At 27.8% G+C, this 21,406-nt stretch overlaps 1 protein-coding gene across 1 annotated transcript; it reads right to left on the bottom strand.

Annotated features, from left to right (window-relative positions):
* Nucleotides 1-222: 222 nt before the first annotated feature.
* Nucleotides 223-7,187, bottom strand: LOC113551822 (2-hydroxyacyl-CoA lyase 1). The gene is made up of 11 exons (XM_026954335.1): nucleotides 6,873-7,187; nucleotides 6,568-6,794; nucleotides 6,315-6,496; nucleotides 6,076-6,252; nucleotides 5,583-6,007; nucleotides 5,250-5,325; nucleotides 4,255-4,344; nucleotides 4,039-4,186; nucleotides 2,241-2,348; nucleotides 2,040-2,163; nucleotides 223-553 (listed from the first exon to the last, which is right to left on the bottom strand). Exons 1-11 carry the CDS (start codon nucleotides 6,933-6,935, stop codon nucleotides 458-460), a joined length of 1,716 nt encoding a protein of 571 aa, XP_026810136.1. The 5' UTR covers nucleotides 6,936-7,187; the 3' UTR covers nucleotides 223-457.
* Nucleotides 7,188-21,406: the final 14,219 nt, after the last annotated feature.

Genomic DNA, 21,406 nt, shown 5'->3' with positions numbered 1-21,406 from the left:
TTAAATGAAATCAAACATATGACTTTATATTGTTTTAAAGTGCTATTAATTACTTAAATTAGTTTTTAAAAGTAAGAAACAGACATTTTTCAAAACTGACTATCATTTATGAGAAACGACTGGAATAAATCCTAAAACTAAAATGTTAACAAATATGTATAAATAAAATGTAGCAATATATATTATATATATAAAGAACAAATCACAGTATAAATACATACATTAAAAACAATAAAATTAACACAATCATAAAAAAATTAACATTTAAAATGTTCTAAATCTAATATACAAAAATATAGTATATTATCTATCTTTCACCGTGTAGAATTATTTCTATCAGTTTTAAGGGATAATTGGATTGTTTGATAAATTTAAAAATAGAACCACCTCCAGAACAACAAAAAAAAAAAAAGATCCCTTTTATTGGCAAATAACGGCAATATTTTTAAAATATATTCTATAGTTTTGATTCAGTCAGCCAGGCAAAATTTTGAGGCTTGCGATCTGCAGATGGATTGATCATTATATTAACAAATGAAGGTCCACTTGTATCCTGTCAAGAACAATTAGTTATATAAACATATGGCTTAACTTAAAAATATTTGTATAGCTATAATATTAAAATGACAAAGGTATTAAATAAATAAACATGCAAGTATTTTCTATAATATAGCTCTCTTTTTTCTATCAAATACAAGTGTAACTTAATTATGTTATAGACATTTAGCACATGGGAAGTTATTATTATAAATTATTACACAAGAATAATTATTTGAGTTTTTTGTTAATTATTAGTACCCATAGACATAGCGTGATTAATTTTTTTTAGGGGGAGAGGGGCTATAGCACTGATTTTCCTTGTGGAATCAACAAAGCTGCCAGAACTTTTTGTGAATTATTTCAGCGAAGGAACTATGTATATAATTTGGGTATTCAACATATATATTAAAAATGTAACTTAAGAAAATTTATAGGGACAAATTATAAAAAAGACTAAAGAAGCATATGTTACAGTTTAATATAAATAAATAATATACCATGTATTATATATCAAATACATATTTTATTTTTGAACCAAATATAAAAAAAAAAACATTTTAAATAGTAAATTATTACCTATAGTATCAAGTTTAAACGTCTACTTTTTTGGGCAAATATATTAAGAACATCTTCAGGATTAATAATATTAAATATTAGCTAAGTCCTTCTCAATATGAAGTAACAATAGATTTAAAAATGTATCATTAGTCATAGAATTTCTAAGCCATGTTTTTATTCGCAGCATAACTGAAAATGATCTTTCACATAAAGTAGAACTTACTGGAATAGTAAGTACTACTTGAAATAGCTTATATAAATTTTGAAAATTTTTTTTGTTAATTTCTGATACAATAGCATCTATATAAAAATCATCTTTACCAATACAATTCTTCATAAAGAAGGGTTAAGATGGGGGGGAATATAGCCCCCTAAGCCCTCCCCATTCTACGTCTATTTTAGTACCTACATATAGATTATAAAAGTTTTAATTTTATACAAATTATTAATTACACAAATAATTATATTATTCAAATTAAAATTATAATTATGTATAATATTAGTTATTTAATTTCAAATGAAAAGAGTAAAATATCAATTGCAATAGTTTCATTATATTTTATAGAAATACATATTAAGACATTTAGGTAGTCATTAAATTATTAAAAGATTATTTAGAATGTACTTTTTAAATTGCATTACGGAAAATGTTAAAAAATCTAGCTGCATTAAGATTTCTCTTCTTACACAAACATACTAATTTACATTGCTCTTATTATACAGTTTTTTTGTTTTTAATATTGAAAATAAATTTACCCATTAACAAAATAATATATTATAATTTATATTCTTTTGTTGATTTTATTTCAATATTAAAGCGAGTCATAAGAATTATTTAATTGTTGTTAGTTTATTAAATATTAATAAAATACAAGGACAATAAATCAGTATATAGGTTCAACTTAACTAATATTATTAAAAAATAAATTAAATGTGTTTACCATAAATGCTTTTCTTACTGCAATTGAAACTTGTTCAACAGTTGTACAAAAATATCCTTTACGACCAAATAGTGTCAAAATATTTTCATAATGAATGTTTACAGATAGACAATTAGGAGGAATACTAAAAAATAATATTACAATTAAAAATTTTAAATTTACAATAACGAAATACAACATAATATATTATTGTATACATACACTTCAGTTAAGTTCTCAGAGTCTTGTACCAAACTCCAAGTAGACTCATCCACACCTCCATATATACCATTATTATTAACAACAATAATGACAATTGGTAATTTATATCTAAAATTATAAATATAAATTATAATATCAAAAGTTTAAAATATTATAATATTTATTAAGTTCATAAAATGATAAATGATTTACTATATGTATCAATACTATACTTATGGGCTACAATCTACTTAAGTTCTATGAATAGAACAGGTTTTTTTTAGTGTCTAAAAATGTATTTATTTATTTACAAATTAAAAATCCAGTTACGAGAAATTTTAAAACTGTATTCACAAGACTATGAATATAAAAACAAATTAAACTTAAAAATTGTTTATTAAAAAAAAAATCAGATTTAATATTTAAAAATAATATACCAATAATTATAATACAATAATATATAATATTATACGTATAGTATTAATAGTATTATACTATCTAACTCTAGTAGATTTTACTTTTCATCTAAATTTTATTTGTTTTGAATACATATTTTGTTAGGTAGAAAATTACCAAAAAAATTGCGGACGGGGATCCAGCTTAATTATTGTAATTGGGGGCCTGATTTTGTACCCATTAATATTAGGTATAATATAATTATTATACCTAATATGATTAGGTATTAATATAATATATTAATATTATTCTTTTAGAGTAAATATAAATATAAAATAAACATTTTTTTTCAAATCAGGCAATTATTTTTGTATACAATATTGAAAAGTTTTCAATAATGATTGTTAAAATAATAACATTATCATTCTAAACATGTAAGAGCTGTATATATACAAATATGTATCATTGGTCATAAATAGTGTAAAATTGTTGTGACTATTAAATAATTATAATATTATATTATATTTATACGGGCATATGACTTGGTATTCGCATTATCACTGGTTGTAACTGAATTATTATATTTTGCATAAGTATTGTACTCGTACACATGAAGGCCGCAGCTCATAGGGTTATACATAGCTTGTAAAGTCAATAATATGTGAATTGACTGGTGAATTAGCATTTGATGAAAGTTCTGATGTTTCCACAGAAAAAAGGTTTAAAGTGGAAACATAACTATATATTTAATAATTGATAAATAGTATAGAAAAAAAATTTGTTAGCAATTCAGAATTACTTAAAGATTGTATTTGTTTAGACCCTAAAATTTTTAAAAATGGTTTACCTGAAAACTCACTATTAAAAACAAGTGAAATAAGTGCTAAAATAACAAAAATAAGTGATACATTTTAACTTCTGAACTATTACTATAACAATATGCAATACAATATGATTCAATAACTAAAAATTTTAAGGATACATTTTCAAAAAATTATCTATCTTATGACAATCACTCCAACTCTGAACCAGAACAAAATATTGACCACATTTTGGAATGTAATACATGTAACTATTGTCTAAAATGCGCTTTTAATATTTTGTACGAAATTGTTCAACAGTCAGGCTCTTTTAATAATACTTGGCAAATAAATTTGTTTTGACGTTACCATGTACACAAGTTGCATGTGAACATATATTTTCCAAAGTTAAAAATATTAAAACTAAATTAAGATCAATATATGCCTGCTGAGAGCCTTTTTCCCAATCTCGAACTAGGCTCAAGCCAGTCTGACACTGAATCTCAGTTTAAATCTGAATATAAATGCAATAATTTAATATATAAAAAATAATTGAAAGTCCATATTTTCATATCATTCAGTAAATAGCTAAAATATGAATTTTTATCATTTGTATAACTAACCTGACCATTGTTTCTACTTCCATTCCAGAAAATCCAAACGCTGAATCGCCTTCAACACATAAGACTCTTTTTCCAGGTTCATATTTTTGACACCATAAAGCTGCAGCAATAGCAAACCCTAATCCAACTCCCATGGTTCCAAATGTTCCTAAATATTAAATTAATTATTTATATTAGAATATTAATATCAATGTCATTAAATAGTATTTAACTTACCAGCATCAAGTCTATGTCTAGGTAAATTGTTTAATAATACAGCTCTACCAATGTCCATTGTATTTGCTCCTTCACTTACAATAATACAATCTGTAAATAAACACATTTTATTATTTTTCTTGGTTATTTATCAGAATAAGTATCACTAATGGGTAGTTCCTACCTTCATACTTATCATACTTTTATTTTTTATTTTTCTCACATTCTCTTATTATCATACTAAACTTTAGATTGTCTATTACTTTAAAAAATAAAAACAAATTAATAAAATAACTTATTTTTTTTTATCAGGCTTTTAAATTTACTACTAGTATTTTAAAATACAGCAATTGTAAAATACACAGATTTGAACTAATACAAATCAGAACTATAATTTTATTTTCCCAAGAATTAAAAATAAAATATAAGCCAGAATCAAAACAAAAAAGTATTTTTTTAATAACATTTATAATATTATTATAGTCAATTATAGAAAATAATTTTATCATCGGTATTTAGTAACTAAAGTGTATTGATTAATGTTTTAATCGTATAATATAAAGTAATGTGATATGATATATACAAGAAAAATTTTATACGAAGTAATATGAAAAATATGTAATATATTAACATATATTTCAATTTTTTTTAATTAAAAACTATTAAAATAATAACTAGATAAATAAAAATAAACACTCAGATTTGAAATTTAACTTATTGCAGAATTCATTAAATGTATGAATAGAATTATTATAATTATATTACTTAATAAATATATTTGTTTTGTTTGACAATTATTATTTCATTATTTTCTAAAAATGTTTTATTCTATAACATTGCTACATTAGGTATAAAAAGAATAAATATTTTATGTAAAAGTGTATGAATTACAATATAATACTTGTAAATTAAAATATACTTAATAGTTAATATTATTTATCAACTATTAACGTGTCAATATTGAGTTTATACACAATGGGCTTCATAAAATCATAAATATATGAGATGAAACCAACCTTTTGGAATATTATCATATATATGTTGAAAAACTGTGTAGTAGTTTAATGGTACAGAAGTATCTTTCATCATTGACTGAAAATAAAAATAAGTCTTATTTTGTACACACAATTCGGTATTCATGAAAATATAAAATATAAACAATATTTATTGAATGTATTAATGGAGTGATTAAGTAATGATTGTCAAAACTCTTCAAGAGTATTAGATGCCGGATCAAGAAAAAGTATCTATTAAGCATGGTTGACATGAATAATGAATTGGAAAAATTATTCTTATCACAGAAACTTGACTTAAACTAATATTGATTATTGATTAAAATAATTTCTTACCTCAACATATTTTTTGTTTGACAAACACTTCTCTTTAAGTTTGTCTAACCATTCATTTCTTACATTTCTCCATTTTTTTTCAGTTAAACAACCATTTAATGCATTAACTGCAGCATGCATGTCTGCCTGAATTGCTACAGTAGCTTGTTGGCTGTTATGCAACTCTTCTGCACTTATGTCTATCTGTACAAACTTTACATTAGCGTCGAATCTTGGTGGTTTACCAAAATGTAGTATCCAATTTAATCTTGCACCCAGCAATAAAATGACATCAGCATTTAGCAAAGCATAAGTACGTGCAGACGCTACACTTAAAGAATGTTCATCTGGCACTACACCTTTACCCATTGGTGTAGCTATAAACGGTAAGCCAAATTGTCCAATGAACTGTCTTATGGCATATTCTGCACGTCCATAGGCAGCACCTAAATACATTGATATACAAAAATATAGTTATGTACTAATGTTCTATTTTTAAATATATTTTTCTTACCTTTGCCAACAATAATAAGAGGGCGTTTGGCATTTATTAACAGTTCTGCGGTAGATTCAATGTTTTGAATATCAGGGAAGATTATTGGAGGTTGTGAGATTATTGGTTTATTCACTACCCTATCTACAGGAATTCGAGCTGATAATAGATTGGCAGGAAAATCTAAATATGTAGCACCTATAGACAAAACTTAATTAATTATGGGTTTCTTTAGAAAAAGATTATAAATGTTATATCACCTGGTCTTCCGTAAGTAGCATAGCGTATTGCTTTTTCAACATGAACAGGTATAAGAGCAGCATTTGGGGGCCTTGCACTGTATTTGCAATACGGTCTACTGAGTTCGACTTGGTTGCATTCTTGAAACCCGCCAATTCCTTCGTGATCTTCAGCACAAGAGCCGCCAATTACCAAAAGAGGCCTGAATCAATAACTATTTTTATACAACAATTCATACACCAAATGTCGTTTAAGCATTAATAGGTTACAGACCAACAGTTGATTTGTGCATTTGCCATTCCGGCCGTGACATGAAGCAATCCGGGTCCGGACACCACCAGACATACACCGGGCTTACGGGTAAGGTAACCGATTGCTTGTGCTGCATATACAGCGGCCTGTTCATTGCGCATTCCTATGTATTTAAGACCTACTTGTTGCAGGGCCATGCTGAATTCAATGACTGGAATACCAACAATGCCAAAAACATATTCGACACCCTATATACATGGAAACAAGACGGTTTATTTTGTCTTTTAAATGTATCGTAACATAAATACGGTCAATAAAATACTGACTTGATGTTGTAATGCTTGTGCAAGAATGTTATTCCCATCGATGTCCTCCATATCGTTGGACATATTTTGGCGATTGGATTTTAAAAACGATACTTTAGGAAGTAGGAACAACTGTAAACGTTAGCAAATTACCAATTACTAAATTGAAGGTTTGAAAGAAACTACAATAAACTGTTTTAACAGAAGAAAAAATATCACATCAATGAATATCATAGATTCAAAGCAATAATTAACAATATTGTAATTTATATTTTTATAAAAACAGGAAACAACGAACGTCACAAATATATATATGTGTGTGTAATAATAAATTATATAATTTATCGTTGTGATTATTGTAGTAATGTAGTGATTGATACAGTGATAAGTCGTTGTAGTAATTGTACGTTGTACCAGTTGTACGTTACACATAGATAGTAACGATTGATAAGCGGTACCGCAGTACTGTTCTGTGGCAGTAGTACCGGTGGCGCTGTTGCATGACAAAATAAATTATTTTGTCATGGTAAATGTAAAAATGTAAAAAATGTAACCTGTGGTAAGTCGTTCACTGGCGATGAAATTACAAGCTATCAATATTATACAATATTATAATGATTATTACCTATAATGAAATACCACGATTTAAGATATACCTATCTCAAGAGAACGCCATACCCGCTGTGTTGTCTCTGTCTTACTAACGTACATCGTAACAAATTTTCGTTCAGCAGAATACATTTTGTGGTGTTAGCTTTGATATTAGAGTAAATTTACCTATTATCAAATTTATAGTTAAGAATATTATCTAGACAATGACATATGCTTTTAATGATATTATTTTAAAGTGAGTTACAGCTATGTGAAATATTACAACTTTAAAATGTTCATAACTCACTTTAAAATGATAATATCAATAAAATCATATGTCATTGTCTAGATAATATTCTTACCTATAAATTTGATAATAGGTAAATTTACTCTAATATTAAAGCTAACATCACAAAGTGTATTTTGCTGAACGAAAATTTGTTATGATGTATGTTAGCATAGGTGGAGATCCTGTGAAGTATTGAGGGGGGACTCTAATATTTGATGCCAAATAGACTCGTGGGGGCGTTGCCCCCACACCCCCAACAATCTAATTTTTACATTAAATCACTCATAAACATTTTTCTCGATATCATAATAACTTAAATAATTACAAACATAAAAAAAAGAATAATTAATAAAATACTATTACCGTTTTTAATTAAATTTATTATTATTCTATTTCATTTTTTGTTAAAAGTATTTAAAATAGCTTCATTACTTAAAGCTTTAGTCTTATTTTTTTCAATATATTATATTGAAAATTCATTAAATTTTTTTTTAATGTATAGATGTTCTTAGTCATGTTTTTATTTTCCTCATGACAGAAAAACTTCTTTCGCACGTAGCAGAACAAGCAAGTTGTATATTTTTATAAAGATTAGGAAATACTTGAGGTGAAATATTCTTTTTAATATCTTCAATATCACCAATAATAATGTCTCAATTGTTTGGTATGTTACCATAAATAATAAATTGGTAAATAGTTTGTATGTAATGTACTAGGACACTATAGGTACATTTATATAATTGTGGATATAAGAATATAAAATAACGATAAAAATTCTACAAACTGTACAAAATTACGGGATTGTTTGTTTAATATTTTTAAGGGGGCTTTAACTTCAAATTATTTTTTTTTTTTTTTTTTGGGGGGGGGGCTAAGCCTTCGTAAGCCCACCGATCTCCGCCTATGCATGTTAGTAAGACAGAGACAACACATGGCGGTATGGCATCCTCTTAAATTGTGTGAAATACACAACACTCGATTATAGAATAAAATCGTGACAAATTTGAATAGGCTAATCGGATAACAATAACGGTCGTGTAGCAATGGATGGTATGTTAATATTTCTCCGGACTCATATGTCGTATAGATTACTAATAATAATTATTTACACTGGTCGGAGTGTAGCCGTGTAGGCATGGTCGTAGGTAGGAAACATTTTCGGAGGGGGTTTTTGTCTAAATCTATATTAATATTATAAAATTATGAATAATTTATTTGTATGTATGAAATAATACAATTGAATACCAATATAATATTTTGTCCATATAAATTACAAATTTAAAAGTATAAAAAAAATTGTTGAAATATTAAATTATAATTTAGTTATTACCCTGTAGATAGTATACAATAAGTAGTACTGTCATACTGTAGATTAGCTATATAGTTATACATTTATAAGGGAAGCGAATTGCTGAGATGACATATTCATATTTGTGTGTAGCATTTCATATAATACGGCTATAGTATGTTTTATTGGAAGGTAGTCGAGTTACGCGACCCGTTGCCATCGTACGTTTATTAGTGCCCTCGCTGCGCGAACGGTATCAGCTACCTTAACTAATACTGCCGGGGGCTTAGACTTGATCTTCGCCGCAGTCATCAGAGGCACCGCTGTTCCGTTGTAAGGTGCTATGGTTATTTTCTTGCGTTCAACCTCGTACCACCCTTCACCATCCGTTTCCATCGTGGAATCAGTTCCAGTGTCGATGTGGGTTGCAAGCGCTGTTGGTCCGATCGCTGAGTCAGTCACCATGTCGTCCCTCAGTTTTTTTGGTACGGGGTGAAATGGCAATTTCAATTCGCCCTTTCTTATTAGCATCGGAGTCAATATTCGTAGATCTCTTCTATAGCAACTTAATGAGACGGTTCGATCCCGATTTTTCCCCCACTGATCTCGCTTCATGCATTTCTGTTTCCGGCGTGGATTTTATGTAGGTTAGCTAGACCTGCTCCAATCTGATTCTCACTGCCTTCCAACACAGATAAGAGAGAGGAGATAGCACTCATACGTTTAAAGAAGAATTTACTAACATCACGGAATAGAAAAATGACATTAGAGCGCAGGTTAGGTTCGGCATTTAGAAAATATTACGAATAAATAATAAAATTTAGGTACAATAATATTCACTACAACACTACAGCGACGACTGTAATCGGTAAGATAAAATCGAATATAGAAACTAATCTTAGTCTGTGGTAATTTCAAAGTTTTATGTAAGTTATTGCCATAATGGTCGACAAGAAATAATAAGAAGTGAACTAATGTAAAATTAGTAAAAATGATTTAAAATGTGGGAAAATAACCTAAAAATGTCAAAAATTACTTAAAAAGTAATAAACACCAAAAAATGCAAAATAAAAATTAGTTACGTCTAAAAAGTTCTAAAAAAAAAAAAAAATGCAAAATGCATCAATTTCCGAGCCCTAGATTAATAACTAATTTACATATAATATTGCATTTTGTGAAAGAGCACGCCGCACGGGATATTTCATCCGTATTGCCCTTATTATTATAAATAATTTATGTCTATTGACATAACCACAACAGATTTGAGGACTATTATTTGGTATATTAATAATTATAGATCACTAATAGTTATAGACTTATAGTCTATACTTTATATTGTTATAAATATATTGGTTGTTTAAATTTCAAACAGCATAATACTAAATCATATTATATAATACTGTAATTAAAATAATTTTAACTATACAATTTTTTTATAGTTCACATTTTTTACCACAAAATGTTGGTGTCCGGTGCAGTTATAGCCAGTGCCCCCTCCCCCCATATGCGGCCTGGTACGTAATTATAAATGTTTGTATGATAATATAATTATAATTGAATTATAATAATACCTATTCCCTACATTAATCATTATACCTTTTAGCCCTATATTGTATTTAAGGGTTTGTAGCCAATTGTCAACAATGTGCAATAGTGACATGACTTTATTTAAAAAAAAAAATAATCTTCTTCGTCCATTTTTTTTCTTGGACGCACACTGTATCCAAAAAGTTATAAACCAAAAATGTAAACTACACAAAAGTAATTATATAGGTGTATTAAAATAATTATGGTTTTAATAAATAATACTCACAATAATGATTTCAAAAATATTTTTTTTTGAATCCAAATTCGTTTTGTATAGCTTGGTAAAATATGAGAATAAACACAGCGGTACTAGACAATTGATAAGATGTTGGGCGGTGCCACAATGGCCTAACCTAACCGATGGTGTCCGGCGGTATGTCATCTGAGCACATTCTCCGATCACCTGGGGCGCGACAGGTTTGCGGTCGCTGTGACGCGCTTGACCTTATGGCGGTTCGCGGGAGGACGGATGCTCAGGTCTCGCGGAGCGACTGATGACGATGACGGCGGGACATGGTATTTTGCGCCAAAATATAAAAATATAACATGTTTTTTACGCCCAATCTAAAAATTAATTTCAGTAATTTGCACCAAAATATGATAACATTGTAATCTGCGCCACACTTATTAATAATTTTTTTAGTTATTTTATTATTGTATATATTTATTTATGGCTATAATATGACTGATTTTTATGTTTTATTAATTAAATTAATTGTAGGTACTTATATTTGATACTTTTTTAAATAATTTTCAAGAAATTTATAACTTTTAAAATTAACTTGATTGATCAATGATTAAAAATACAATAATATGTTATTTTGTAAAAAAAATTATTTAGTTATTTGAAAGTGGCGCAAATTACAATTTGAACAAGGCGAATAATGGCACAAATTAAAATTTTTTATAGGTACAAAATTGTGCAGATTATATAAGTCCTTTTATTTAGTTTTATGTGGCGCAAATTACATAAATATATTTTTCTTCGGGTTGTTTTTAGCGCAAATTATACACACCAATGACGGCTTCACAGAGGCTAGTGAATGGTACCGACGACGGCTTAGTTCAAGAGGTGAGTTTATATAGGAGTTAGGAATACGGACGTCAGCAGTGCTGGACCCGCGGAAACTTGACGTTTCAGAGTTCGGCGGCGAGCGTGACTCTAACGGCGGTCACCTGACGCGGGCGCGGCCGATGAGATCCTGCGTGAGAATATTAGGACTGTGGCGCGCGTTGTGGCGCATTCTTTTTCGTCCTGCAGCAATCCCGCCGGCCAAGTCTCACCACCGGTCACCGCCGGTTCCGTACCACAAACACTATTCACTAGTCGCGCGTATCGGCCGCCGTCGCCTGTCGCCAAAACCGTCATCCATCACTATGTCGTAGCGCACGACATTGCGTACCAGCTCCGTCGCCGTAAACCATCGCTCCCGCGTGGCCTAGGTATTCGAGCTTCGCCTACTGTAATGGTCGACAGTCGACACATCACGAGTCCGTGCAAGCGCGCACGCAATAATCGTCGTTTTTCCGCAGGTCAGGTCAAGAGAATAATATGTTACAGATGTGGCCAGTTGCGTACAACTCGCGATGCCTTGCTCCGAGTCGGAGTTTCTGACTACGCTATCTCGTACCCCCCCCCACACTCTTCGTTTATATTGCGTCGTCCTGTCCTTTGTTTTTTTTTGTTTTTTCTAAAATTTTCGGCTACTTTATCAATTTTTTTCTGTTTTATATGTGTTTTGTTTTTTTTTCTTAAATTAACCACTTAGGCAACTTTTTTTTAACACATTTTGTTTTGGGTTACAGCATATAATTAATTATTGTCTATTTTATTTGTTTTTTTTGATTTTATTTTAAAAGCAACTAGTCAAATTTTCTTTAACAATTTTTTTTTTCTGATACTATATGTTGTGCCACGTTAAGCCAGCTGATTTTTTTTTCATTAATTGCTATGAAATTTAAAATGTATTTTTATACGCGAGTCAGTAAGTCACGTTTTTTTTTAAATATGTTAAACATTTGAATACAATTTATCTGTTTGTATAAAAAAATATTGTTCCATCTTTTTTATATTGTCAATGATATAATACTTAAATAGTGTTACTTAATTAACGAAATAATGACTAATAAAATCCTTTACATATATCATATTTATGTATATTGTATACTTAACAGAAGAATCGTTTGTATATAGAGTTACATGATCATGTTCATGGCCGATATATCGACCTGCATGCGCTATTAATACTAAATAGTAAATAGGTATTATATTATAATATTTCAAAAAATAGTTGAAACATTCTATAGGTACCATTAAGGCGGTGAATTGTAAATACAACACCAACGGGTACAAAAGGATAGGTATATAAACTGGGTACTTATAAGAATAGTAAATATTTGAAGTATTATATGTAGGGCTAAGGGCTTCTAGGAATTTGTGTTTGTATTTTTCTTGCCAATCACTTGTATATTGTTACTTTTCGGTACAACGCAAATGTAATCCAAAGACAATAGATCGGAAAATAAAAAATTTATATTTTGGCAATTCTGAAAATAATAGTGTATTTTATTGTTTTTATTCAATTGCAATTCTATGATTTTATTTTTTTTTAATGCATATTATTTTAATAGCATAGTTAGTGATTATTTAAGGCACAAATTTATGCATATTTTACGGTTTTTTATAGCATGAAGTCCCTAGCCCTAGTCATTAGGTATAGGAAGTATTTTAATAATGTTTTAAATTATTGTCTTCCTTAGGTGATCGTTCATCGTGCCACTATGAACTGAAAGGGACCGATAAGAAAATAAATAAAACATAATAAACATTCATCACATTTTAATATTATACAAAAATAGTGATTATATGATGACGTGCCGTAGACGGCATAAACCATAAAAATTATAATTAATATTCCTCCTCGTATTATGTGATAATATATTATAATTTAATATTTATACAAAATATATTATGGTGCCTACGTGATATTATATATATAAATTATCATTATTTATTTGCGAGGACAATACGGAACGTGCGCACACTTGGACCTATATTATAAATTATGGTCTCGGTGGCGTAACTGATATTTTTGGGTAGCAAAGATTTTCAGACCAACCACGCCCCATCTCTAATTCAGTGGTAATACCACAAAATCTTAATAATATATTATATTATATTATAATTATATAATACAAGCCCTCTCTTCTTACAGAATACCGCTACGCAATAATCGACCGACTACTATTTACACATAATATCATTTTCTCTTAGTAAACGATAGAATATTAATATATCGTAAGGCTTTCAGTTTACTTAACTAAACACAACTTTTATTTAACAAATATTAATAACTAATGTTGATTAAACAATTTTTTGGATAATTAATAATATAATGCAGTATATTATTCATATAATATTCAATTAATAAAGTTCAGTATTTCCTCATGGTGAATTGCGTATAACATGCAGATGGCCAAAAGCACGCGGCACCTGTCATTCATCGCAATATAATATTATGCGGCATACTTTCGTGTTAAACATTAAAAAAAAAAAAAAAAAATTAAACAGAAAGTGATTATCTAAATATGATCATACTTATTTTTTCTATGATAAAGAATTTACTATAAACCTGATTTTTGAAATTTTCATAAATAATAATGACCATGTTTTGAAATACTTAGATTTTTTGTATTATTTATTATTTAAAGATTATCCTTGTATAATACCAAATTCTTATTTTTTTCAAATGAGAATCTTTTTTTCTCCCATAAATCATTAATTAGAAGATTTATTTGAAAATGTTGTATCTAAATTTAAATACAGACTAGTGATGTTCAAGTTATTTAATTTTGTGTACTACATCCATTATCTTCTTGAAGAATAAATAAAAATAAAACAATAAAATATGCAACGATAATAGTCTTGAAAAATATGGAAGCTATGTTGATTTGAAAATGTTAATAATAATTATCAATATTTTATGATCAGTAAAAATTGTCCTCGTATAATGAATACTACACCTAGATCTAATTTAACATATTTTTATAATAATCATTTTTAAGTTTTTATTTTTTCTTAGTATACTCAACGTGTATCATGAATATGACAATAGACAATTTTACATATTATACCCATGTTTAAATAACTCGGAAACTATTTGTTCAAATTTTGATTTAGATATATTAAAAATCATGCTTAATAATTTATAGTAAAAAAGTTTGGTCCTCATTTGAAAAAATAAATTTGTATTACCATAGGTCCATTGGACCTAAAATCTAAATAATTAAAAAATATGGCCTTTAACTATATTATAATTAAAATTGCAATAAGTAATAATAAATATATGAATAAATTCCAATAATACCTATCACTTCATAAATATTTACTTAACTAAAATAAAATATTATCATTATATTTACTAGTTTTTTAAATTCAACGTTGACGTGATAATAAAAAACTCAATATCTAAATAAAAAAAAAAAATAGCTATGTTTATTGTTTACAGACTATAATTGTAAGTTGAGTTTGGATCATGTTATAACGTATTTTGTTTTTTGTTCCTATTAGTAAAATAAAATAAAATACTATAAAAAAAATACATTTATTTCATAACAAATATAGGAAATTTGCTGTTATTTTTTTATTACTTCAGAAGGATGGATTAAATTAGTTTTAATTATTAGTTGTATTATATTTAATTTATTAATAAGAAACGAAAACAAATAATTAGATGTTGTAGACTTGTAGTAGTAGGCATAAGTTTTTAAAGTATGCAGTTATTTTAAGTCAGCCGTCCTATCGTGTCACGAATGTATTTGAATTTTTTTTCATAATATTTAGTATTATTGTTTATTTTAGTAGTTGGAAAAATGCCAAAAGTTAAAAGTTTTTGTTCCACGTAAATTCACGATTTGTTTAAAGAAATCGGGGAAGATATATTTTCTTATTATAATAAAATTCAATGTTGTTTTGCTAAGTATTCATATTATATAATAATAAGTTAAATCTATGCAGATTGCAGATCCTTCTAAAACAAACTCAGATGTTTCGATTGCTACCATAAACGACAACTTATTCTTATCTTACAAACTATTTAACCATAATAGTATTTAAAAAACGAAATACATTAAACTTCTCGAGGGAATCCACATAGCCATTCAATTTTCTGATTCTACTATAGGTATTAACATTTGTACAGATTCGCTCAGCGCTCTTAACAATCTTAAGTAATGAAAATAAGTAACACCATTGCAAAAGCTAACAAGAAAATAGAGTTTATGTGACCACCAGGTCGTTGTTGAATTGATGGCGAAGAGAAAGTTGACGAAGTAGATCGAGAAACAGTAATTAACCCTATGACTAAAATAATATACGGACTTACTGTTCACCTATATACTGATATATATATATATATATATATGTAAATGACAGTTTAAATCAAAAATATTACCACATACTGGCATTAACCCCATTCATTCAATCTAAAAAATGAAGTAATTATAAACAGATTACGCGTATAGGTCACTCGAAATGTCCCATAATAATCTTATGCAAAGAGAAAAGCCAATACTGTGCCAACATTTTGGAGAATCTCTTACGGTCAACTCTTCCCTTATGTACTCCCGAAACTACGTGGAAATTAGATTAAGATTATGAATACTTAACAACCTCTTTAAGACTCTTGGTCCAATCGAAGACAACATCAACAAAATTATTTCATTTTTCAAACATATATAGATATGTACAGCTCAATCTAAGAAAACCCGTGTATATTTGTATTTAACATTATGTAGTATTAGCTGTAAAAATAATACAAATAATTAGTGGATTTTTTTATAATTTTTTATATTTATTAATTTTTAACTTCCTGTTGTCTTAACACAGGTTGGCTCTTTCACACAAGCTTCATACTGTCTTGGTATTGTTATGTTTATAATTTTTTTTCTTGTTTTTTTTTTTTTTTTTTTAAATATATATAATTATTGAATACCTTCACTATCACTTAAACTTATTGAAAAAAAAATATACTTATAGATTATATAATTCAGAAATAATGATTAAAAAATTGACATCAATTCATTTTGAAGTGCAATAATCATTGTTTGTTAATATATACTGAATTAAATTAATAAAACAAATTCATTACTAATTAGTGAGTCAATTTAAAAAATAAATAGTTGTTAGTTTTTTGTTTAGGATTAGTGTATTTATCGTTTTGTATAATTTGCTTACTTCTTAGAGCCAAATTTTAGTTATAGTTATAATAAATAAGTTATAAACATTAAAGAGCAAAATAGCATTTTAAGAAGAAAGCATACTATACAATACGATGATAAATCGTTGTAGAAAAATGGTTATATGGTTATACAATTATTTTTATTAGGTATATAAGTATATTATTACTATAATACTTCACATAAGTCTTAATTTCTAAGCATCAATATATTTTAAAACTATAAAAAAAATATTATTCGACGTTTAATACTTGTATGGATTATATTAAATTATTTAAAAAAATAACATGTGTCATTTGGTATGGTCATATCAAAATGTAATAAACTATACTAACTCTTTTTGTTGGTTTAAATATCAAAATCATTCTATAACTATAGAGAACAAAGAAAAAATAGACAAATGATGAGTTTAAAACGCGCAACTAGCTTTCCGTTTATAGAATGATAAATAACGTTATTGTCCTTGATATTTTTTACATCGTCGAGAATGGCGGCGTGACGTATAGGCAATTTCGATAAACATTTGCGTAGGTGGTCCCAAATGGTATTCCATCGATTTGCCAATTTAATATGGGAATATATTATTTTAGTTGTAACGCCAGTGACATGTAAATACTAGTAATACTACCAATGTGGACACACGCGACTAGTGTTTTAGATTTAATGATAAACCCAATAAGCAATAATTATGTTGTAGATTCAGTTTATTTACCATAAAAGAAATGCAATTTCGATTTTGAATGAATTTTAATAAAAATAAATTACTTAATTATATGGTAATGAAATTCCTGTGTTGTCATTATTATTATTTTCCTCAATCAATTCCTATTTATGTTGGTTTTATCAACATTGAAAAAAATAATACTCATTATGAATGATAATTTTTTTTTGTGTATATATTTGGGGCAGTAGATGAAAATAAACATGTCAATTCATAAGAAATAAAAATAATAAAAATAATAATATACAACCTATAATATATACGTATATACCATATACATAATACTAGGGTCTTAGTTATTATTTAATCAATAAACACTTATTATACAATTCTTATAAATTCTATACATTAAAAATAATATTACAAATTATTGAATATGATATGTTTTTTGCAAGAAAAAATAATATTTATTATAATATCAACTCGTGTGATATTTAAAAGTAACCCAGTTGCAAGAATACTTTGTATATTTGGCAAACCATCTCTCTTATTAGAGAGAAAAATACTCGAAACAAGATATAAAATAAAAATATCCAAACACCAAGAAAATCTTATGTATTCGTCGTACTAGTAGTACTAAAAAATCATAAAAAAACTAACCAGATAAAGCTGACAAGTATATCTCATCTCATTTCACTATACAAAAGATAACGAGAATTTATTATAAAAAACGAAATTTCAATCAATAATATAATTCGATGCACTGAAATAAATGTACTTCCTTGCCGATTTAATAGAGATAAAATAAACTTAAGCCTATGATACCACAATTAAATCACAACGGATAAAAACATATATATAAAAGCTTTCATTACGAACTACTGAAATCGTACTCGGCACACGAACACATATTATATACTAACGCATCGAGAATCGAGCATAAGACATGTTTAGCCGTATTATCTAATGATACAATATCCAATTAAAAACCAATAATAAATCCAGTATTTTTACCGTAGAAGTCTTAGCGATAGTCACGGCCATCCAAAGTAGTCACTATGATGCTTATGATAATAAATACCTAATAATGTCAGATTCTTTAAGCACTCTAATCAGAATATAATATAATTTAAATAGAGCACAACCAATTTATTATCAGCCAAATAATCAATGAATTTAACGACCGTAAAAATAATATATCTCTTACATGGACACCGGGACACGTCGGTGGTTGGTATAACAATAGAACTTACAGAAGAAACGCAAAAACTGTTTTAAAAGCTTAAGAAACAACAAGTACTTCTGTTTTTAAAGTAGGTGTTCACATATCGGATAAATACTTTTGAAATTCAATTAGATTCAATTATATGGATGAATGGCAAAACCTTTAGACAAATGTCAATAATGAAAAGTTCAAATAAATCAAGCAAATAATATTACCGTGGCCCAAGCCATACGTGATATCCAGAAGGGATGAGATTATTTTTGGTCGTCTCCGAATAGACCATACTCGCATGACACACGGTTTTCTCTTGGCTAAAGAAGACTCGCCCTCGTGTGATACTAGCGGAACACTCATTACGGTCAAGTACATACTCATCGAATGCCGCCAGTTCAATGAAATACACATCAGACAGAAACTACAGGATAGGTACCCTATACGAGATAATTTCATCCACTTTCAAGACGTCCAGAAAATGTTATCAACAAAACTGAACTCAGTCGTCTGATTTAATAATTTAGAGGCTAATAAAACAATTTACACATGTATAATAGTGATTTAATGTAATTTTATGTAGTAAAACGTAATGAAAATTCAACTCATTTCCAATATAAATTATGTAATGCCGGCTAATAACCACGCAGTCGATGCCTTGGAAATTAAATAAATGAAAATAAAACTCATGTGAATTTACGACTTCTACTTATTATTTTTGCGTAACGAGGTTTATTTAATTCAAAAGTTTGCGCATAGTTCCACAAGACTGAGTAAAGATACAAACATAATATTACATTCCAGATAAAAAAATTAAATTTACTCTGAAACACACGAGCTTATCGTTTAGTCGTATCAATAATATATTATTTTAGGGATTTTTTTATACTTATATATTAAATATATCAAACATATCCAGTGTTGTATTAAGTATAAAATATATTTACATGTATATACGAATAGTGTTTTAAATATCATAGTTTTGGTAAAATTATTTATTCGGTCAATTAGCAACAAATAAATAATAATAATATTTTAGTATTAACTTTTAGATGTTTTAGAAGTGTCAATTTGACAATATACATTAAATTAGATAAACGATAAAAACAATCTGGGACACGAGAATGTGAAAAAAAAAATACAAGATCATTACCACCAGTGAAAGGGTGTGTCCGTTTACATTTGTAATACGACAAAGCGTTGACACTCGGTTTTCACAAATTTAATAAAAGTGTTATTTGAACTTGTCTTATTAGATAATTGATTTTAAATAATTTTATGTTTTCGTTGTTTGTTAAGTGAGTAGGTATATATTACGAAACTTTATTTCACATCAGATCAGTGATAGGTGAGTTTTGGGATTTTGTAATAAAACCACTATATGCATTCACCGAATGAGTTACTGAATTACTCTTTTTGAGTAAGGTAGTGCAGTGTGAAAATAACCATCATAGTAAAATCTAATTTACGTAGCGATAACGATTTGTAATATTACTATGGTATACAAATAAAATTATTATTAATTATAAGATTATATTCACTTACAGGAAAAGATTATTTTTTATTTCATGAAAATTTCATTAGTTTGTTTGATTGCTTGGGATTTTATGTACATAATTATACATTTATAGGTGCAGCAGTAAATAGATTATATATATAAATGTGTGTTTTAGCGTTACAAGAGCGTATCGTTTATGATTTTAATAACGATTTTTAATTCTGATTTTGAAATTGCAAAATTGTCCATAAATCGTTTAATTCATTGTTCCTCTGGAAAACAAATGTCAAGACCGCGCCCGGTATATTAAAGTCATTACAAACAACGATCCACTTTAAGAGACCTTTGTATCGGCCAATATATATTATGATATACAATTTTATTAAAGCATCTAAACTGCTGTTACAAAATCGTAAACCATCGTTATTCTTATTAATGGTAAATCGTACGCACACACACACACAGAGAGAGTGCATAGCAGTTAAGGAATTTTAAACGGGTCACGATGGGTGCATTTATTTTTTAACCGAAATAAAAACATTTTAGCGCTATAAATAATACTACATATAATCATGAACATAATTGTTATTCATCTACGTATACGCAGTATTTGCAAGTACGGGGACGTGATTCATATATCGAAAACTACGTTATAGTTTATATATTATTATACTATTCGTTGTATCAGATTTTTATATTGTGACAAGTGGTTTTCTCTCATCGTATGTTTTTTTTTATGTTCATTGTAATAAATTACTGTAAAACACAAAGTTAATATAGTGTTGTATTTTAACAGTTTTAAATATTACAGTATTGTTGTAACGAAAAGAAACGAAAATGTTCTCAGGAAATAGGAAATAATGTTATAAAAAAGTGTATCTACAAACGTATCCAAACGTCAAATATTTTATGCATGTATATTGTATCATATGTATATGTGTATTTGTCATTACACAGCTCAACTATATTAGGTGTAATAAAATCGCTTATAATTTAAATTAATGGATTTCAAGATGTATGAACTATTTATCGTATATTATATATTTTATCATTTACAATTTTTAAAAATGGGTGGAGGCAAAAGCTCCTTGTCTCCCAAGAGCGTCTACCTGACTAAAAATTAGTAATTATTAATTACAAGAAAAATATAAAGCCAATTTCTCTTTTTCAATTAAAACTGGACACAAT

Source organism: Rhopalosiphum maidis, chromosome 2, assembly GCF_003676215.2.
Source record: "Rhopalosiphum maidis isolate BTI-1 chromosome 2, ASM367621v3, whole genome shotgun sequence".
NCBI classification, from domain to species: domain Eukaryota; kingdom Metazoa; phylum Arthropoda; class Insecta; order Hemiptera; family Aphididae; genus Rhopalosiphum; species Rhopalosiphum maidis.
The sequence above is the reverse complement of the archived record's forward strand: the minus strand, read 5'-3'. Positions and strand labels throughout refer to the sequence as shown.